General features: G+C 47.5%; 7 protein-coding genes and 2 non-coding genes across 9 annotated transcripts; 7 read left to right on the top strand and 2 right to left on the bottom strand.

Annotated features, from left to right (window-relative positions):
• Window positions 1-88: 88 nt before the first annotated feature.
• On the top strand, window positions 89-2714 carry BDCG_07886 (26S protease regulatory subunit 4). The gene is made up of 4 exons (XM_045423663.1): window positions 89-370; window positions 457-522; window positions 618-1686; window positions 1777-2714. Exons 1-4 carry the CDS (start codon window positions 368-370, stop codon window positions 2025-2027), a joined length of 1389 nt encoding a protein of 462 aa, XP_045272544.1. The 5' UTR covers window positions 89-367; the 3' UTR covers window positions 2028-2714.
• Window positions 2715-2727: 13 nt separating this feature from the next.
• BDCG_07888 (AMP-binding enzyme) lies at window positions 2728-6217 on the top strand. Its single transcript, XM_045423664.1, has 4 exons — window positions 2728-3710; window positions 3821-4555; window positions 4688-5109; window positions 5228-6217. The coding sequence occupies exons 2-4, from the start codon at window positions 4133-4135 to the stop codon at window positions 5787-5789; spliced, it is 1407 nt and encodes a 468-aa protein (XP_045272546.1). The 5' UTR covers window positions 2728-3710; window positions 3821-4132; the 3' UTR covers window positions 5790-6217.
• On the bottom strand, window positions 2805-3086 carry BDCG_17682 (uncharacterized protein; the record flags this gene model as incomplete). The annotated part of the gene is made up of 2 exons (XM_045426771.1): window positions 2805-2986; window positions 3038-3086. 2 exons carry the CDS (start codon window positions 3084-3086, stop codon window positions 2805-2807), a joined length of 231 nt encoding a protein of 76 aa, XP_045272545.1.
• Window positions 6218-6915: 698 nt separating the features above from the next.
• BDCG_07889 (uncharacterized protein) lies at window positions 6916-9637 on the bottom strand. Its single transcript, XM_045423665.1, has 3 exons — window positions 8902-9637; window positions 7494-8745; window positions 6916-7367 (listed from the first exon to the last, which is right to left on the bottom strand). Exons 1-2 carry the CDS (start codon window positions 8959-8961, stop codon window positions 8095-8097), a joined length of 711 nt encoding a protein of 236 aa, XP_045272547.1. The 5' UTR covers window positions 8962-9637; the 3' UTR covers window positions 6916-7367; window positions 7494-8094.
• On the top strand, window positions 9323-11882 carry BDCG_07890 (sporulation protein SPS19). Its single transcript, XM_045423666.1, has 6 exons — window positions 9323-10090; window positions 10194-10452; window positions 10599-10762; window positions 10843-11036; window positions 11172-11322; window positions 11468-11882. Exons 1-6 carry the CDS (start codon window positions 10036-10038, stop codon window positions 11593-11595), a joined length of 951 nt encoding a protein of 316 aa, XP_045272548.1. The 5' UTR covers window positions 9323-10035; the 3' UTR covers window positions 11596-11882.
• A 137-nt stretch (window positions 11883-12019) lies between these two features.
• BDCG_17683 lies at window positions 12020-12100 on the top strand. Its single transcript has one exon. It is a non-coding gene; the product is annotated as a tRNA-Thr (tRNA).
• A 566-nt stretch (window positions 12101-12666) lies between these two features.
• Window positions 12667-12739, top strand: BDCG_17684. The gene has a single exon. It is a non-coding gene; the product is annotated as a tRNA-Thr (tRNA).
• A 1996-nt stretch (window positions 12740-14735) lies between these two features.
• BDCG_07891 (uncharacterized protein) lies at window positions 14736-17792 on the top strand (the record flags this gene model as incomplete). Its single annotated transcript, XM_045423667.1, has 1 exon — window positions 14736-17792. One exon carries the CDS (start codon window positions 14736-14738, stop codon window positions 17790-17792), a length of 3057 nt encoding a protein of 1018 aa, XP_045272549.1.
• Window positions 17793-18152: 360 nt separating this feature from the next.
• Window positions 18153-20395, top strand: BDCG_07892 (uncharacterized protein). Its single transcript, XM_045423668.1, has 2 exons — window positions 18153-18761; window positions 18857-20395. The coding sequence occupies exons 1-2, from the start codon at window positions 18540-18542 to the stop codon at window positions 19661-19663; spliced, it is 1029 nt and encodes a 342-aa protein (XP_045272550.1). The 5' UTR covers window positions 18153-18539; the 3' UTR covers window positions 19664-20395.
• Window position 20396: the final 1 nt, after the last annotated feature.

Genomic DNA, 20396 nt, shown 5'->3' on the forward strand with positions numbered 1-20396 from the left:
GTGGGGTGACTGGATCCATCACGTGATTGTGATTGTATACTCTTGGCATATATCTTGGCGGCTGACTAAATCGAGCTGAGCTTGGATGAGGAAATCAAACATCAAACACATCAAACCGACCAAACTGCTATTGCGTTGCTCTTCGCCAGATCACATTCCATTGAGCACGACAAAGATACCAACCTCCTCCCTCACCAACAACTATTTAGCTGCTCATCCCAACTACCAGTACCTCGAAGGATACATTCCGGGTTCATCACCTTGTCTTCTCATTTCTCCTGTTTCGTTGTCCGCTCTTCAACATCCAGGAAGAAGAAAACAACCTGTTGTCGCATCCCCCCCCCGTACCTGGCGTAAGCTTGCCACAATGGTATGTTGACTGGTCCCCTTCATTGCATAGCTTTAAACTATCCGTAATTTCCAATACACTAGATACTCACCTATATGCGTCTACAGGGAAATCAACAGTCAAATATGGGTGGCGGCGGCCCCGGTGAAGGCCAGGATGACAAGGACAAGAAGGTACGCTTTTTCCAATAACCTCCCCAAAAGCTCTCAGCCTCTTCACGCGCCTACTATCCTTACAATCGAGAGTATATATACTAACGCCGGAACAGAAGGAGAAGCCAAAGTATGAGCCTCCTCCACAGCCAACCACCAGAATCGGCCGGAAGAAGCGGAAGCAGGCCGGCCCCAACGCCTCCGCAAAACTCCCTGCCATCTACCCAACTTCCCGCTGCAAACTGAAATACCTCCGCATGCAACGCATCCACGACCACCTGCTACTTGAAGAGGAATATGTCGAGAACCAAGAACGCATCCGCAAGACAAAGGCTCAGGCGTCTCAACGCCCCGCAACCAGCGATGATCTCGAGTCCCTAGATCGGAATGCAGACGAGCGAAGCCGCGTCGATGACATGCGCGGGAGTCCCATGGGCGTCGGTAATCTGGAAGAGATGATTGACGACGACCACGCCATCGTCTCCACCGCGACTGGGCCAGAGTATTACGTTTCCATCATGTCCTTTGTCGACAAGGACCTCCTGGAACCTGGCGCGAGTATCCTACTGCATCACAAGTCCGTCTCCGTCGTTGGCGTTTTAACAGATGACGCAGACCCGTTGGTCTCTGTCATGAAACTAGATAAGGCACCTACGGAATCCTACGCGGATATTGGGGGACTGGAGTCTCAGATCCAGGAAGTTCGAGAAGCCGTCGAACTCCCTCTGCTCCATCCAGAACTGTACGAGGAAATGGGTATCAAACCGCCCAAGGGTGTCATTCTCTATGGCGGCCCGGGGACGGGGAAGACACTGCTGGCCAAAGCCGTCGCGAACCAAACAAGCGCCACATTCCTACGAATCGTCGGTAGTGAATTGATACAGAAATACCTGGGCGACGGGCCCCGATTAGTCCGCCAGATTTTCCAGGTAGCGGCCGAACACGCCCCGTCCATTGTCTTTATCGATGAGATCGATGCGATTGGAACGAAGCGATACGAGTCTACATCAGGCGGCGAGCGGGAGGTGCAACGAACCATGTTGGAGCTGCTCAATCAGCTCGACGGCTTCGATGACCGCGGCGACGTCAAGGTGATCATGGCCACGAATAAGATCGAAACCCTCGACCCTGCCCTGATCCGCCCAGGCCGTATCGATCGGAAGATCCTCTTTGAGAATCCTGATCGTAAGTTGTTTCCTCCTCTGTTTCCTCCTCTCCTACCCCAACCTTGTATTTCGCTATTTTACTAACCACTCACACACCCGCAAAACACAGAAAACACCAAGAAAAAGATCTTCACCCTGCACACCTCCAAAATGTCCCTAGGCGACGACGTCGATCTCGACGAATTCATCAACCAAAAGGACGACCTCTCCGGTGCAGATATTAAAGCCATATGCTCCGAGGCGGGTCTGATGGCGCTGCGCGAGCGGCGGATGCGTGTGCAGATGGCTGATTTCCGCTCAGCGAGGGAGAGGGTGCTGAAGACGAAGAGTGAGGGGGAGCCAGAGGGGTTGTATTTGTAGTCTTCTTTTTTTTTTCAATTTTAATCAGGTTGATTTTTCTGTAGCGGTAGATGGTGAGATAGCCAGAAGGGCATGGATGTGAGGCGACGGAATGGAATGATTAACTTTGAATAAAATGATTAGTTAGCGGGGATCCCCCCCCGTTCTACTGCTTGCCTTTTATATATATATATATTTATAGTAGAGCAGAGAAGGGAGACTGTTTTAGATTTTCCTTTGATGGAAATAATAGCTCTTCTTTGCGTAGAGGGGGCTAACTATAAACTATGTGGGTATTGAGGAAGTATAGAGGAATGAGAAGATGTATGGTATGGTGCTTCTGCTGCGGGAGGGAGGGGAATTACTTTACAATTGTGAGGAAGAGTAGTTGGAATTTTTCTACAGAGGATATTGTTGATAACAAACCCCCTTTCCCCTCCTCCTCCCCCTTCCCCCCTCTTGGGCAAGTGTATATGGCCATAAGGACCTATGCAACTAAAATCATGAGCTACAACTCTGTTTGTAACTCTGTTTGTGCTGGAGATGCGACGGCCCTTGAGCAACCCTGTCTCTTCATCATGTCCTTGCTCAAGCACAGCTTCTTTTCCAAAGCCATTCTTTGTTCGGTGGATGTTGATGCTGATTAGTAATTCCCTGCCTAGTTACAGACTTCTTTGACATCTGCTAACACAATGTCAATCATATCATATCACAGATGGTGCAGAAGCCTCCTGAAGCCAGCCTTGGCCCTCCTTTCTCCTTCCAGTTTGCTAGAGTTAGAGGTTTTGCGGGGAAGCTCTATCCCTCCCATGCCATGCCAAATATTAACTTCATAACTTCAGGAACTCCAGATGTCCGTCCCTCCCCCCCCACAAATGGCCCGGCTCCTCGGCTCGCTGCCATGGGTAGCTCATCTCCAGCCAAGGTCCCGTCGCTCTTTGCGGGGGCATGCGGAGTAGGGAGCAACTCTCCCTCGGGTTCTAATCAGTGATCAGCTTCAGCGCCGCGTTTTCGTCGCATTTGGCGCATACTGCTGCTGTTGTTCAGATAGGCCCCCGCCCTCTCCGGCCGTGCTGCCATTGGGGCCAAATATCTCCTTGCCGGGAATGGATTTGTATTGGATGCTATGAGCATTATTACATGCACAATAGTTAACTAAATGGTTAGCTAGCTTCGCTGCTCGTCTCACGTCATCATAATACGCACAGCGGCACAGGGCTCTTATAGACGCCGATATCCAAATAAATATTAAATGCTGTGTGCTTTCTCTAGACTCGATTTGTTTGCACCTTGCACTATTCATGTATAAACTGTCCGTCTTCTTCTTCTTCTTCTTCTTTTTTTTTTTTTTTTTTATTTTATCTTGACGTTGAGGACGGTCCGTTGTGTTAACAACTACTCCGTCAATCAAACACAACGGGGTTTTGTTTCCTTTCCACTCCGCCTCGTATACGATACCCCCCTTGGAACCTATTAGAGGAGATTTTAGAGCATTCTGCAGAATACGCAAAAGACTCTTATTCTTAGGTTATCTTTTTTCTTCCTTTCTCTCTTCTCTCGCCAATCGTGATATTTCACACAAGCCCTACTTCCCCCCAACTTGCAAACATGGAGTATTTCAAACCAGAACGATACCTAGACTTGCCCTCCAAGGATATACTTTCGTGGATTTTCGACAGTCCGTCGTATGATCAAGATAGACCGGTGAGCCTCAATATTTTTGCAATGTCTATAGTAAATTTTAAGTTGTTGTCTGTATCGATAACAGAAAAGAAAGAAGCTAACTCCAGGCATGTATATTTCTTTCTTTCTAGGTCTACATAGATGCTAAAGATCCCTCTTGCTCGATCTCATTCAATCAAGCTAGAAAGATCATCCGGCAGCTCATTGCGGGGCTGAGGGCTGCTGGGTTCAAAAAGGGCGATTGCCTCAATATACACTCCTTCAACGATGTATGTGGTTCAAATCAAATTGCACTCCTGGCAAACTGCGCTAAAGTTCCCCAAATTGAACCGGGGAGAAAAGCGGGAAATAAAAACGACGGGAATTTAAAAGATGGAGATTTTGGCACCCGAAATTCCTATATATATCAAATGTTAACGGGGTACAAATAGGTCTATTACTCCATGATCTTTCTCGCCGCTGTCGGCGCAGGTGGTGTTTTCGCAGGTACGAATCCGGGCTATACGCAATTCGAACTTGCCCATCATATCAAGACTGCGAAAGTATCGTTTTTGATTTCAGAGCCGGAAATCTTGGACAACCTCGTTGCAGCAGCAAGGGATACCAATATCCCGACCTCGAACATCTGGGTATTCAATACGCAGGGCCGACCCGTACCGCCGAGCCATAGGTCATGGACTGAGCTGCTAAAGCATGGCGAGGCCGATTGGGTTCGTTTCGATGACCCCGAAATCTGCAAGAATACCACGGCTGCTCGTCTTTTCAGCAGTGGGACGACGGGCTTGCCGAAGGCTGCAGTTATTAGTCATCAGAATTTGATCGCTCAGCATATGGTAGCGGAGGAAAATAAGAATATTACCTTTCAGGTACGTTACGTTATCATTATCCCCCTAACTTACTTTTTCCAATAGACAGCAAACAAAATGTCCCCATACACTGAATCATAAATTCACCAGAACAGAAAAGCAAAACATATGTATATCTGACACTTTGCATAGATTTCCCGAGTGGTAGCAATTCCATGTTTCCACGCTGCAGCCGTGCCGGCAGCTCATGTCAGCGCTCTGAAGGCCGGCCATGCACTGTATATGATGCGACGCTTCGAGCTGCTACCATTCCTAGAAGCATGCAAAAAATACAACGTCTCTGACATCATCACCGTTCCCCCCATGGCTGTCGCTATCGTGAAATCGCCATATGCCACAAAGTTGTACTTGAAAAATACGAAAAAGGGCACCGTCGGTGCAGCACCGTTGGATAAGGGTGTCCAGGCTGCCTTTCGGTCCATCATGGGCCCCGGCGCGAGCTACACGCAGGTGTGGGGCATGACTGAAACGACTTGCGTCGCGACAAGGTTTGCATACCCCGAAAACGACGATACGGGATCTGTGGGGAGGCCAGTGGCATCGCTTGAGATGAGGTGAGTTTTTGATCGCTCCTCACCCCTTTCCCCTTTGCCTCCCCTTTTTTTTCTTTTTTTTCTTTTCTTTTCTTTTTGCGCTCTGATTTTTCCAATTCTAAATAAATGTTTTACCTAGATTAATCGACGATGATGGCAAAAACATTTCTGCCTATGGCGTGCGGGGTGAAATCTGCGTACGCGGCCCCACAATTATCAAGGGCTATTTCGAAAACCCCGGCGCGAACGCTGAATCCTTTGACGGCGACTGGTTCAAGACTGGCGACATCGGCTACTGCGACGAAAAGACGAAGAAATGGTACATCGTCGACCGGAAAAAGGAGCTGATTAAAGTCCGCGGGTTCCAAGTTGCGCCTCCGGAGCTTGAGGCGGTGCTACTCTCGCACCCGCTGATTATGGACGCGGCGGTCATTGGCGTGTCGTTTAAGGGGGATGAGGAGGAGAAGATTGAGCACCCGCGCGCGTACGTGGTGCGCCAGCCTATCCCGGCCAGTCGGGAGTTGACGGAGAGGGAGCTGCAGGAGTTTGCGGGGGCGAAGTTGGCGAAGTATAAGTATTTAACTGGCGGGGTGAAGTTTGTTGAGGCGATTCCGAAGAATGCGAGTGGGAAGATTTTGAAAAGGTTGCTGAGGGAAGAGGCGAAGAAGGAGATTGAGCAGGGCTTGGTTTCGAAATTGTAAATTTCTCTATTCTTGAGTCGAGATTGGGTGGGGGGGTCTGTATGTTTTCTTTACCGGACGTGCGCCTGGTGGAAACACGACAAGTTGGACTATTCTCCTCTATCTAAAAATCACGTATGTGGCAAGTTCAATCATAGAATATTGCCGACTACTTGAATTTCCGGAGGAGGGGAATCAGATATTGCGGCTGAATGCCCTTCATTAAACACTATTTTTTCGAAGCGGGAAGTACCGTGCAAACCAACCTTCGGATGAGTGCCATGCTCCCTAGTAGAGCAGGGATGGCTTTCTGATTCTGATACTCCTCCTCCAGTATTCCGCTTTAGTCCGACGGCAAATACCAACCTTCACATTAGTATTGACGTGTTACCTCATTGTTCATAGAACGCCTCTATCACCCTTGAATACCATCCAGGATTCCCCTGCCGATATAGCCTCAGTGCAGAAGCAAAATCTTGCTGTTTGAGAGCAGGCGGGATCGCAGAATGGATCAGTAGGGATAGGTTAGATATCTCGCATGGTGCCAGCGAAGGCTGTCTCCCAAACGATGACACCCGGTAAAGCGGTAGTAACTTGTCGAAAACCATGTTGCACATGTACATGTACATGTAACATACATTGTGTCCAAAAGGTCACCATGGCATAAGGGGGGAATTGGACCGCCATAGCGGATAGAAATATGTGCGGCCATGTTATTGATTTCTAGCTTGAATGCCGACGCAGAGGCCCATTGATTCATCCGCAAACTGGATTATATTGCCCGAACTCCATAACACTTGCCATCTCGTCTGGACAAAAGTTTCCGCCCCGCAACAGAGGGAGACATCCCAAGTCCCAACACCACCAATCGCATTTTGTCGGAGACTTAAGCAATGCGAACCATATGGATCAAACCAAGGCTGAGGGCTAAGAAAAGTTTACATTCGATTCCATTCCATGTCGCGTTGAAGTGAATCCCAATCGGTGGATTCCAGCAATTTTTCGGCCCTTATCCAAAAATAAAATGTCGCCTGGCGAAAGAAAAGTAGGACTACCGGTATAACCCACCGCACGAATCACCGTCCCCTTGAACATTTGGCAGTGTCAAATGCACGGCAGGTTGTAACTGATGGTTGTAAAACACCTACGGCCACCTTTGCGCGTAGAGAGCTAGAGAGGCGGGAATGACCCCCTTCTTCTTTTTTTTTTTTTTAGCAGTGTGGACACAAGCAGAATGAAAAGTGAGGGACTTACTCACTGTAGATCTCATCTGACAAAAGTGGTCGCAGCACAGTTGTTGTAGAACACCAGGAAGGGAAACGGTCTTGCCAGCAGAATCTGGCAAACCCTCCCTCCTCCCTGTGCGGGGAGAAATGGAAAGTTCTGGGCATTGCGCTTGGATTCTAGTGTGGCTGGAAATAGAATTAATGAGGGAGCAATATTAAATGAAGTGCTGCTGAGCACTCTGTGGCTGCTACGAAAGAATGCAAGTGGAATATCTGATTGGGGCGTTGATGGGTTGCCCGTGATGAAGCAGCAAAGAGCGTAGGAGGAAGGCCAGCACATACATCAAGCCGTTGTCGCCGGGTGTTGCGTTTCCTAATAGCAAACAATTAGCAGGTTTACGGTAGGGTTTGTCCGTGGCAACATACACGGTTACAGATGTGCATGTAGCACTGAAATAAGAAGGGCCTTAAAAACGAAACATTGAATCGGCGTACGTACTAGTCAGCTCACCTCTAGGACTAACTAGTGCCAATGACTTTGAGGGAGATATTTTAAACTACCTAATCGGTAGGTAGGTCTCAGAAAGCTCCAATTCGCCCGTGTGCTGATAGCGACCTGGAAACAAAGAGAGAGAGAGAGAGAGAGATAAGAAACGAAGCATTCCATGCTTTAATTTTATATCGTCAAAGATGGGAGATAAATCGTACATGCGAGAAGGCGAGATTGCCATGTAAGCAAGTGAATATATGGATAAGAGCGCGGAAGATACTTCGCAAAAATCATTGAAACATAAAAAAATAAAAATAAGAAGAAAACGACTTGAAATTTCCAGCATTGCTGCTCTCATAAACCTGCATACTAGCTGTTTCCTTTAGTTCATTTTTTCTCTTTTCTTCTCACTAGAAAATCACAACGAATTTGTACATGTACAATAAAGAGAAGGTAATGATGAGGAATATATAGAAATTTGGCGGTCGTCCAAACAATGGGTGGCAGCTTGCTGCTCGCATACACATGTCTGTCCAAAGAAGCCTCATAGAGGTAGACAGAAGCTTAGCACCACCTCCACCAAATAGTGTCATAAATCAGCAGACTCAACTTAGACCCCATCACCCCAGATCCCAACCACACCCATGGAGAAACCCAGGCCAAGCGTCCACATCCTCAGCCTCTGAAACTTGCGCTCTTTCTCCATCTCAGCTTGGACAGCCTCACCATTGACATTCAAATCGTCGTCCGATTGCGGTGTCGCTACGCTCGTGGCTGGAGCACCGGCCGCGGCGGTGGGAGATGAAGCTTCCTCCTCGCCCACAATTTCAATCTCGCTTCCGTTCCCGTTGGAGTCTTCCTCCTCGCTTCTCACAGGTACGGATCCTCCGGTACTAGCGCTCGCACCAGCACGGGCAGATCCCCATGAGATAACACCAAATCCGGATCCGTTGCAACGACAAAATCCACCCAAACTTCCTGATAGCGACCTCCATGTCAGTGTTTCGCGGTTGTACCACCATTCCAGGCCTACCCCGCCAATTAGGGCGGTAAGTGCCGTCCAGATCAGGTACGGGTGTCTTCTACGCGGGGACGACAGAGTGAAGGCGGTGAAGAGAGTAATGGCGGTGATGTGGCTAAGTCTGAGGACATGCTTGCTGGTGCGCACTTGCAGTTCTTTGAGGGTTCGGGAAGCGCTGGAAGCGTCGGGAAGGGATTGGAGGGATGGAATTGCGATCGTGGACGTGGCATATGAAATGCCCTATATATTTGATGATTCGTACATGTGTCAGTCCTTAAACCCGGATTGCCAAGTCTCTATTTATTCTCGGGGGCATTTGTATTCCCCTAGCCCGATGTTCGTTGTATGGCAGTAGGGCCATTGTATGCAGTAATCGTTTAATGGGAGATCACATACGGTTAAGAGGCCCAGGGAAATGGTCCCCACAAACTTGGAAACTGTAATAGGACAAGCCATGGCGGGCGATTGATATCTATTGTCGCATACGATAGACTAAAACTGGTAGATGTGCGCTGATGAGTTTGCCCCGGAGTTCGCCACGCGACGGGCTCACGGATGCTAGGTAGATAGCGGCAGCAACAATGGCTACCCCGCCAATGGGAACTTATGCCCTATAGATAAGAATGTCCTAAGCAGCAAAAAGATGTGGATTAAAGAAAAAAAAAAATCTGTTGAAGGTGTTTTTGCCTGCGGTGTTGTTAGAGGAGAGGTTGATGTCAAGATGCTGGAACAGTCATCTTGGCCTATTTAAATAGCCAATCACAGCAGTCGGGCATTCCATACAGCCAAACCAGCAGGAATCGCATCACATTGCACTCGGAAAACCAAAATATTTCCGTTAGTTCGTTTCCTGAAGAGACTCTGACCCAATCGGATCCTTTATCAGGCATCTCTTTACTCGATATTAGCTCGCTGTCCAGAGGATGCTCCCGACAACGCCAGTTGCAGCGGAACCAACCATCTCTGGGCGCTCACAAGAGCACAAGAGCTGCTCAGGCGGCTGTGCCGAGGCTGTTTTTACCCCAGAAGTCAGCAGAATCGTCATCGCATTGAACCTAAAGATAAGATCGATACTGCGAGTAAACAGAAGCATAGTAGAGGGTTGAATATAATAATGAGATATGGAGCTCCCACCGCTAGGGTATAAGCTTTTGGTCTTTCTCCAGCCTCAGTGCATCAAACAGCTCTTTTCCCGGCAACTAGTTACTCCGTATGCTCTAGCCGGTTGTTGCGCCGAGGTCCGATAGCCCCTAGTTACAAGTTACGGGCGTATAACTACGTCTAGATTCCCCCACACCTGTATCATAACTGTACGTCAACGTTTCGGAGTCCAAGCAAACTGAAAGAGACGGTCCAAATGTCTTCCCTTCGTTCCGGTGGTTAAAGCTCGACAATTATCTTGCCCATCAAACTGTCACATCTCAGGGCTCCTCGGTTCACCCACGTGAACAGACAACCAACATTGCATTGGAACCCGCATCAAATCGCTAGATACAGCTTTCTTCTTCTCTCTAAATCTTCATCTCCAGCATGTCTCTCCCCAAGTCTGCATACGTCAGTGAGGTGTGGAAGGATGGAATCTTTGGTATGCTTCTCCTACCTCCTTATCACCATAGCATAGCTCTCTAATACAGCTACATCCCGAAGTCAAAGGCATCGAAACTAACCATCTCTCTCCGAATCGGCAGATAACAAAGTTGTATTCTGTACCGGCGGTGCCGGTACCATTTGCAGCGCCCAGGTGCGCGCAATGGTACATCTAGGCGCCAACGCATTCATTCTCGGGCGGAATGTCGAGAAAACTGAGGGAATGGCCAAGGACATTGCTACAGCACGCCCTGGAGCAAAGGTTATTGGACAAGGCGGTGTTGACGTCCGGAGCTTTGATAGCCTGAAAAGTGCCGCTGAGCGCTGTGTGAAGGAGTTGGGCGCAATCGACTTCGTTATGTACGTTTATACCCTTCTAGATTCCTTCCCCATGCAATGCAAGAGCCGGGCTAGGAAATTTTACGAGTAAACCTGAGCTTTACGTGCCCCGGTTTCTGGAGGTATGGTGATATGTATGCTAATCTAGATCATTGCCAAAAATTCAGTGCTGGCGCAGCTGGGAACTTCCTTGCCTCAATCGATCAGCTTTCAGTCAACGCCTTCAAATCCGTCATGGACATCGATGTCTTGGGATCGTATAATACTCTCAAAGCCACCCTCCCTTACCTCCTCGAATCCGCTGAAAAACACAAGTCGGACGGAGTTACTCGTGAGTTCTAGTGTGCAATTGTGCTTGCCGCATACGCGTCACAAAATATACTAATTTTACGTTTTTACCGCCAAACACAGCCTCTCCTACGGGCACAGGCGGACGCATTATTTTCGTCAGTGCAACAATTCACTATACCGGAATCCCGCTGCAGACACATGTCGCCGTTGCCAAAGCCGGAGTAGACTCGCTGTCGAATAACGTGGCAATCGAGTATGGCCCGCGGGGCATCAATTCTAACATAATATCACCCGGACCGATCGGAGGCACAGAGGTACGTTGTCCCTGGACTACGTTCTTGAAGTTATTTCTAATTTTCGCGTATATCGCTCTCCAACACCGATTGCACGTACCTAATCATTTTAAATAAAACGATATATACACTTACACTTACCTGCGAAATCACCAGGGTATGCAACGTCTCTCTCGCATGCAGGATGCAAAGAGCCAGATGAGTGGAATCCCGTCAGGGAGATGGGGCACCGTTAAAGAAATCGCAGATGCCACCATCTACCTCTTCTCAGATGCTGGAAACTATGTCAATGGCGCAAATGTCGTCGGTACGTAATACCAACAGACACTATTATCTCCCCCCCCCTCCCCCCTCTTCTTCCCCTCCGTACGAAACAACGGGAAACCGAATTTTATTTTCCGATTATAGAAAATTGTCTAAATACTAACTGTCCTGTTTTCGGTTACAATTAGTGGACGGTTCTGCCTGGCGTTTCCAGAACCAGGCCAGCAAGGCCGGCTTCGAATATCCGGACTTCCTCCTTTCCGGCCAAGAGGTGACGGGTGTGGCAGGATTGAAGAAATCGAAGTCGAGTCTTTAAAATGCTGTATGGATGTATAAATGTTAATATGAGTCTGAATTAAATTGGATGCTAGGGATGAATTAGATATCCACATTGTTGGTCCCTTTACTAGTTATTTCTATTTCCTATATTTTTGTTGTGCCTAAGCATTCAGTACGGAGTAGTTAATATGTGTATATTTTTTGCTCACGGCACTCAGTTGGATTTGAGATGGGATTCTGTTAATCGGTGCGTGGCCGGTTTCCACCTTATCCTATATCTTTAGCCTCTTGAAGATAAAAAAGATAAAATATTGATAAAATATATTTTTTTATATTAATATTAAATGACTCGGCGAAAAATATAGCCGTCCGGCAGCTAACTAACTATCTGTGTTGGCGCTTAGTCATAAATAATGGGACAAAATAAACTAACTGGGCTAGACAGTCAGCACCAATTACATGCCCTTGTAGCTCAGTCGTAGTAGCGCATGACTTGTAGTAATGAGATCATGAGGTCCGCGGTTCAATCCCGCGCGGGGGCAGGTTATCCTTTTTCTTCTTTTTTCTTTTTTCTCTGCGTCCGCTTGATATTTGGAGGGAGCTTTTTTTTTTTTTCCTTCCCTTTGCTTCTTTCCATTTCTTATTTTTTGAAATGACGTAAGTCTGACAAGTCTGTTGGTCCAAAGATATAGTTATATGTCTCCTAAGGTGTACGTACACAGGTTGTGTGTACCCCTTGTCTTCACAGTTCTTTCTTACTTTGAACATATCAGCATCTGAATGCAGGCCTGTTGAAATATGCAATTATTGGAGAGTCTGCACTTGAGTTCACAAGAGGCCAAATCTTCACTTGGTTACTCTGGACTTCATACGGTCGAATCGAAAGGACCAGCGAAAAGGACGAGGTGGAAACTTGATCCCTTGCAGGTCTATTGCCCTAAGCCTTGGTATTCTCAATCAACTCACCTTTTGAGAATCCCCCGGTCCAGTTACCTCGAGAAGCTGGAAAACGGCCATTTAAAAGTTCCCGCGCTAGCGGTGGCTGAGTCGAGCGAGTGGCGTTGAACCCAAACATAACTTTTTCCGGCCCTCGCAAATCAAACAATCAGCGCGCATGGCTAAGTGGTTACGGCGTCCCGCTCGTAACGGGAAGATCGTCGGTTCGACTCCGACTGTGCGCATTTGTCGAGTTATTTAAAATTATCTAGTTATTCCTTTTAATTTTTTGGTTATGCTTCCGCTGTTCATTTTCATTTAACCTCTTGGGCTAGGAGGATTTATATATTTTTTGCCAATCGTCCTCATGTCAATGGCATATCCTAGTATTGCTTTTCGTGGGCGGCTGGCTGGAAAGTCTGTGAAAGTGAATTAATTGTGTTCATTTGACGACGTATTCTTTATTAATATTGAGGAATGTACGAGGAAACCATACATTACCTTTGTTTCCCCGGGGCTTGGGAAATAAATACGGCGGGTATGTTGATGAGAGCATGCTATATCTGTATGCTTATATACAGATATCAACTCAGGTTTCCTCGCTAAGACTAACTAACGCGAAGTTGCATCAGAACACAAAGATTATGGGTATATGCAATTGGAATTTCTGCGGGAAACTGTAGTCATCATTGAATATAAGTCACTTGTATATATATACAGGAGTTGTATCGCCAAGAATAACACAGCCCAACGCCTAGCTTTTTGGGATGAGCAGGATACGACAGTGATGTCCATCGTGCGCTCGGTTCTGTGAAGGACTGAGTGTTGTAGCAATTGAAAGTCAAAGGGAGGATTTCATTCATCGGGGTTGAGATAGGTGAATGGCAATGAAAGAAGAAGAGAAATAAAGGGAAGAAAAGAGAGTGAAAAGGGCTAGAAAACTAAGTAGCAAGGAATGATGAGTTATTAAAGATATAGAATGGATAAATGCTCATATGTTATTCGATTAGTCATTCACAGTGTACGAAGTAGATCTCTGGTCTTCGTTTGAACAGCATGGACTGTAGGGGATGTGAGTGATGGCTATTTTATCTCTATTTTATTCTGAAGTATAGCACTAGGGCATGATCTGATAGCAACACAACGCACTCACAGGTGGTGACAGGGGCACCAGTGCTCAGCCAACAGCAACGGCAAAGAGATGAGAGAGCGGGCCATGATAAAGGAGTAATGGCCTTCTATAGAAGATTTGAAACCACTTCCACCTGGTTGTCCGGATAGCATTGCGCTCTGCCCCTATCCTATCTTAACCTCAATGTTTCCTCCAAAGTCTAGCAAAGACAAGAGAGGTAAAGAAGACCGCCACTCAGCCCAAATGAATCATCATATGAAATGTGTTCTGTCACTGCTGAAAATAGGAGGAGATAGTAACCACGCCAGCTAGTGACAGAGTGAGTGAATGAATGAATAAGTGGACAGATGAACACACCCAGCCCTCTCTTTGTGTTGAGCTTCATTCCCGTATCTTCGAGGGCCACAGATTTCGAGGATATTCTTTCATCTCTTTCTCGATTCCCCCTTTCTAAATTTATTTCATTTCTCCATAGGAGAAGAGAGGTTTGTTTTTGTTCAGAAAACAGCGCATTGGGTTTCTTTGTCTTTGATTTCTTGTACTTTGAATTGCACAATTATTTCCCCCCATCGCTGAGCGAATTTTAACCCACCACCGTCCTTTATTGCCTAGGCTGTGCCTGGCGTGTCTCATCCAAGAAGAAACACAACGTGGAGGCTTGTTTCTTGAGTTATTTCGTCGTTAGTTGGTCATCAAGTCCATTCGTTCAATCTTGCAGCCCGTACCACATTGACACTTGCTTACACCCGAGTTCGAGGCCCATTGACTCGAGCAATCAAAGAGAATAGACAGCAAAGGAAACGTACCTCGATATCACCTGAAAAATAACATCCATTGTCCTCGATTTCGCTTCTAGGAAAGGCTGGGGTGCATCCTTTTGGAGGCCCAAATCCGCCTGGGCGACTAAAGGTGTTGATATTTCCGTCGCCAGCAAAGTCACATCTTCGCAATCGGCGATCTCAATAAGAAAGTTCCTTGTTCGATTTAAACCTATCAACCTCCATATCCGGAGTTTCGGACAACTCTATCCCTAGCAAAGAGGATGAGTCCCTTTTAATCACACACCCCCTTCTCACCTCATATCCCTCGTATTGCCAGTTGACCCTAGGATGGCGGGAAAGACGACCGAGAAACCCTATGGCAACAACATCGAGCAGAACGCACACGTTCAACAAGGCCCAGTGTCTTCGGGAAACCAAACTCAGGGCCGTGCTAATTCCTCAAGGCCAAATGAGAATGCTGCCCTTAAGGACGAGAGTACCAAACGGGAAGCCACACAAGGAAAAGAGAATAGGAATGTTCATGCGTCGAGAACTAACGAACAAACTTCCGACCAGAAGACATTTATCAAGAAAGATGCCACTCACGGAAGAGAAAACCAGCTAAAAGACACAACAAAACCAGACCTAAAGGGAAAGGGAAATGACCAAAACAATGGAATGGCTAAAGGAAACGCCCCAATCACCAGCGATCGGTATACAGTTGGAAGGACAGCGACTCCTCCACCAAATCGACCGGCCTCGTTTGGTACATACTCGGCCAGTCCAGAAAAGATGTCCGATAATGCCGCCAGGGTTAGCAAGAATGACCAACCAGCCGCGTCCAGCTCAGGGCCAAACAGCACCACTGTCGACAAAATGCAGGATAAAGCTAAACCGCAAGATCCACGGTCTAGGGGTGAAATGACAAACTTGTCTGCAAAGGCTTGCCAAAGAGCTGCAACGGACCGCAGTACGCCAATAAGTAGCAGACCGTCATCCCCCAGCAAGTTGACTACTGAAACAAATGTTCAATCGGCTCCACGTTCCACGTTAAAGGGTGGAAGAACGAACAACGTCATGGAAGACGCTACCATCGCATCTGGGCAATCCACGAAGGCAAAAAAGAAGACCCGTAGAGGCAGGAAGAAGAAGCAGCCATCTACTATGGACCAAGAGGATGCAGCAACTGATAATAGTTCAAAATCTGACGCATCGAGCCCGACTAAGTCGGATGCCCCTTCCAAGACAGCCACCGGGAACAAGTCAATGGAGATTGTAGCGGCTAGTATGAACCCAGCGACTGTTATCGGAAAAGTGGATATAGATACGAAGGAGCAATCGAGCAAAGGGAATTGGGTAAGGGGCCGTGCTCCGTCTCCAGTTAAACGAGATGGGATTGAGCGCACTAAGATCGACGATGTTTTCAATGCCAAAGCCACAGCGCCCAAGAACGAAGAGCCTGTGAATAGTGACCAAAGCCCGGCAAACGGTGGCCGTGAAGAAGAAGCTTTCGCAGGTGTCGGCAGCGGCCAGGGTCCAAGTTTCACGAAGGCTGTTAAAAAACGAAACCGGCCGCGGCCTAGCAAGGCAGAGAAGCTTCCAAACAGGCAAGCTGCTACCCAAGCTGATTCTCGAGGGCTTGAGAACAACACCCAAGATATATATGAAAGACCTGGACTAGAGGATGATACGAATGATCGTTCAATGATTAGTATCGCGGATATACCTTCGGACGACGAACTTGGAGCTGAAAAAATGGAAGAGATCTTCGGAAGAAATGACGTGCCTGATTCGAGCAAGCTGGAGTGTGTTAAGGTCATCATGATGAAGCAAAGCCAAATCATCGCGCGAAAAACTCAGCTGGTGAACAAGTATCACAGAGAAAACGAGGAGTTGCAGGAAACAGTGGGGGAGTTAGACTCCAGTATCTTGACTCAGGAGGACGACAACAGCGAGCAACAGGTACAAATCGACAAGCTAAAAGCGATGGTGGACGAATTTCAGCGACGGCTGCAAAATCAAGAGTCGTTCATTAAAATTGCCGAGCAGGACAAATCTCGACTGGAAGAAGAACTTAATTCTAGCTCAACATCACTCAAGAGCATGGAAAACGAGAGGAAGGCACTCAAAGAATCAGTTTCCAAAATGGAAAAGGATATGGTCCTGATGCAAAATGATATAGCACAGCTAATCGGAGAAAGGCACGGGTTTCTCGCGACGATCAGCAACTACGAATCAGATCGGGACATGCTGCTGTGTCAGTTACAAAATGGCCCTACGCAGGAAGAAAATGTTCGTCTGCAGGCTGAGCTCCTGGAGAAAAATGCTGAGCTCGTTGTTGCCAATCAAAACTTCAATGATTTGCAGAGGGAGTATATAGCCCTGAAAAAACGTAGGGGGAAGGAGCAGGGGAAGCGCAGGTTATCGGCATTGAGTACAGAATTGTCGCTTCTGGGGGATGAAAAGGAGGAGGACTGGGAGCCGGACATAGATCAGAGCGGCGTGGAGAGAAACCCTTTCGCCCCGCTGCCGTCTTCAGTCACGACGCCTACGCTTTTCCAATTTGGCGAACTAGCCACCTATGGGAATGGGGTGGAGAAGAACGAGACTAGGTTGAACATCCTAAAGACGTTCCTGCACCAGACAGACGAGGAAGCTAAGAATTCAGAATCTCCTATATGTCTGAATGCCGGCACTCAGACAGAAATTATACCGAGCACCTTGAGCTCCACACCAAAGAATGAGCCAGAAGTGTCGGAAGCTTCGACGCAAACACCGGCATACGTGGAACATGGCACCCACGGCTCAACCCAGACAAACGTGGTGGAAATGTTGGAGGCTTCCACGCAGACCATCGCAGGGGCCGGCGTGTATGAGCTGGGGATGCTTGAAGCTTCCACACAGACAGTGTGCGAACTTGGTGTCTCTAGAGGGAATCAGACAGCTAAACTGGACACTCTGGAGGCCTCCACACAGGCAGTGTGCGAACCTGGTATCTCTAGAGGGAATCAGACCGTTAAACTGGACAGTCTGGAAGCCTCCACACAGACAGAGGTGGGAGCGAAGGTTCATGAAGTGAAAATGGTGGAAGCTTCTACACAAACCGATATAGCGGCTGGGGTTTGCGAGACGAAAGACGTGCTGGTGCAGACGGAGCCAGTAACTGTTACTCAAGGAAGCGAACTAGCACGGAGTCTGAGACTTGCCCTCATAATGTTTGCTTGGGCCGCTATAATACTCTGGGGACATAAGGAGGATCAGCGATTGTGGCTTGATGCCAATGGTGTGTCCCGAGCCGGCCTTGTAGGTATGAGAGACAGGTCCCTGGGCCCATTTCTATGGATAGAGCAGTTGAGGTATGAGCTCATTGTCTGTTTGCAGGTAGACCGGGTCCTCCCTGGATGAGGGGTTGAATGTTGGGTTGGGTTGAGATTGCTTGTCCATGTTTTGAGGCAAGGTGCATGCTTCCTCTGCCAAATGATGTGTTTCAGGTGGAAATGGGAATTTGGGGTTTTTTCCCAATTCTATCGTAACATTGTCGCGTTTTCATTTTCATTGATTAGCCAGCTTGTCCCCCAGTTGGTAGGGTATTCTGGCGTGGAAATATGTTTCCTTGCATGCTGCACATAAACTGTGAAACGTTCTTGCTTGCTTTATTAGATGCTTCTCTATTAAAGTGTGCGGAAAATTGTTAAAATGAATATATGGACATGAATATTTGCTCAACAATCTCCAATTGGATAACATTATCGGCCGTTGAGGTTACGAAGGCGGGCCGACAATACTCCGAAGTGTTTGGCGCTGTTCCAAAAATAACCCTCGGCAACCTTTAGAGGTTGCGTCACCTGGTTTGATCCGCTCGCCTCCGCCCACGGTACTGTACTGTACTGGTACATGGCAGCAGCCTATGAATTGCGTTGTTTTAGTTGTACCACTTAGGCCTCCTTTGTTCCTCTCCTGTTGGCTTCTTCGGCTCCCTTGCCTCATCACTCCCTTGCCTCATCATCCTTCGTTCTTCGTCCACATTTCTTTCTCTTCATCAGCCCTTCGACGAGCTGTTGAAATACTGTCTACCAAAACTTTTCTTATCAACTCATAACTTTCCTCTTGCTGATTACTATTTTCTTTTGTATCGTCTAATTCATTTTAGGGATGATGCTCCCCGCTCTTTTGGCCGCCAGCGTTTTGGCGCTGCCAGCTTCGTCCTTCTTGATCACAGGTCCCGCTTTCCGAGAGGTCAACGGCAAACCGCACCTGGTGTATGATGCCAATGTCAATAAACTCGAACTGAATGTGAAATGTATTCAGTGTCCGTTCCCCCAGTTCACCAGTGAGGAAAGCCTTCTCTGGGATGATGGGTTTGATAGCTTGATGGTATGCCTCCCTCTCCCCTTTGCTTACATATATATAGTGTTACTTAATGCAGCCCTGAAGAAGAATATAGATACTGATCCGATTCTTTACTCCAGGACCTTAACTTCACTACTGAAGGCACCCGACTGCTTGTGAACAAGGGACAGCTTTATCCCATGTTCAACCTCCCTGTTACCCTCGAAACCGTTCTACATCGTCAGTACGATGACAAGACATCTTTCCCTCTGCCCATCGGCTATGTGTTCGAACGCCTGGCCGTTCAGTCTACCAATGATAAGAGTGGTTCTGAACTACTTCATTTCAACTTCATGGTCATCGACGTTGCCGGATTTCCAGTTCCAGCGGATGCTGTCAGCCTACGTGTGCTCAAGCTGCCGGATGGCACCCTCTTCATGCTCGGTGCGGATATTGAAGAAGCGGCCCCGAAGATGTCATGGCGCCAGTGCCGCAGAAGGCCTAAGTGCTTGAAGAAGCTCATCATCGCTCGCATTCGTGCAATTATAGAAGCAGCAAAGGCTAGGGCAAAGGCTGCTGCTGAGAAAATTAAGGGATGCGCTGGCATGAAGGGCGTGACCCACCCAGCTGGAAGCCATCACCATGGTTCCAAGGACCATTCATTTGCCCGGGCATTTGCTCGATCACTTCACATTGTTATTGTTCCTGCTCTTCTTGGCCTGTCAGCGGCCCTCTTTGCCTGCAGTGTTGGCTTCATTGTTGGTCATGGAATTGCAGCTTTGTGGGCTCGTTATCGCCGCTCTTCACGCAACTGCAACAATGCTCGTGTTGAGAATGGTGATGACATTGAGAAGGAGCCCTTATTCGTCCCCGAGGATGATGAGCTCCCGCCGCAGTACGAGGACAAGGACCATGGAGACATTGCTCTTCCCGCGGAAAAGGAGTAGAAGTATTCATGATCAAACTAGCCTGCGTTGACTCGCCTGCAACATACGGATGTCGATGGCTAGCGAGAGATTGAGTGGCGATATATTAAGGGTTTCTACGTTGTTTCTTTTGTTACTGATTGTCTCGTTTCGAAGGCGTTAGAACTGAAATTTCTTTACAAATGTTATCAACTGTCACTCACTGGGCATTTTTCGCCTTTCCTTTTAACTCCCTGCTCTCTTTTCAAAATTCTTTCGCAGGTATCCGTAACTTCTGGTTCCCTTTGTATTTCATCTTGTTCTTCAATATTATGTCTAAACTTTGAGGTAGGTAGTTTCTTTTACAATTTTGCCATGAATCTAGCTTTTAAACACGTTCGAGTTCCCTCAACTGCCCACAGTTTACAAGTAATTGGTGCGTAAATGATAACTGCCTGCCTGTTTCCCCTTTCTGTATATCCTGTCACATTGGATTCCAAGAGATTTGCAGTAATGACACACCTACGCTATATATATGACCGCCCAAGAAAGTGCAGAGTTGATTAGTACTCTCTCTTCGATTTCCTCAAAGTTGTGGAACTACATTAATCTTAGTATTAACAATACACACCCCAGCAAGCACCGGCATAGAGTATGTAAGCATGAGTTAGTTGGCCTAGGATTCATTCTTTATTCGAATGAACAGCTGGACATGTAATCACAGCCCTACCGCCGGAAAGGAATAACAATGTGCCGACTCCACTTTGCTTGAGCC

Source organism: Blastomyces dermatitidis (genome assembly GCF_000003525.1).
Source record: "Blastomyces dermatitidis ER-3 genomic scaffold supercont1.10, whole genome shotgun sequence".
NCBI lineage: Eukaryota > Fungi > Ascomycota > Eurotiomycetes > Onygenales > Ajellomycetaceae > Blastomyces > Blastomyces dermatitidis.

Bases quoted from the DNA above. Each gene is read 5' to 3' on its own strand.
- BDCG_07886 (XM_045423663.1), top strand. The intron at 523-617 runs GTACGCTTTTTC...ACGCCGGAACAG, and splicing joins AGGATGACAAGGACAAGAAG to AAGGAGAAGCCAAAGTATGA. The intron at 1,687-1,776 runs GTAAGTTGTTTC...CGCAAAACACAG, and splicing joins CCTCTTTGAGAATCCTGATC to AAAACACCAAGAAAAAGATC.
- BDCG_07888 (XM_045423664.1), top strand. From the start codon at position 4,133: ATGATCTTTCTCGCCGCTGTCGGCGCAGGTGGTGTTTTCGCAGGTACG. The intron at 4,556-4,687 runs GTACGTTACGTT...CACTTTGCATAG, and splicing joins ATAAGAATATTACCTTTCAG to ATTTCCCGAGTGGTAGCAAT. The intron at 5,110-5,227 runs GTGAGTTTTTGA...TGTTTTACCTAG, and splicing joins GTGGCATCGCTTGAGATGAG to ATTAATCGACGATGATGGCA.
- BDCG_07889 (XM_045423665.1), bottom strand. From the start codon at position 8,961: ATGGCTTGTCCTATTACAGTTTCCAAGTTTGTGGGGACCATTTCCCTG. The intron at 8,746-8,901 runs GTATGTGATCTC...TCAAATATATAG, and splicing joins TTTCCCTGGGCCTCTTAACC to GGCATTTCATATGCCACGTC.
- BDCG_07890 (XM_045423666.1), top strand. From the start codon at position 10,036: ATGTCTCTCCCCAAGTCTGCATACGTCAGTGAGGTGTGGAAGGATGGA. The intron at 10,091-10,193 runs GTATGCTTCTCC...CCGAATCGGCAG, and splicing joins GTGGAAGGATGGAATCTTTG to ATAACAAAGTTGTATTCTGT. The intron at 11,323-11,467 runs GTACGTAATACC...GGTTACAATTAG, and splicing joins CAATGGCGCAAATGTCGTCG to TGGACGGTTCTGCCTGGCGT.
- BDCG_07892 (XM_045423668.1), top strand. From the start codon at position 18,540: ATGATGCTCCCCGCTCTTTTGGCCGCCAGCGTTTTGGCGCTGCCAGCT. The intron at 18,762-18,856 runs GTATGCCTCCCT...TCTTTACTCCAG, and splicing joins ATGGGTTTGATAGCTTGATG to GACCTTAACTTCACTACTGA.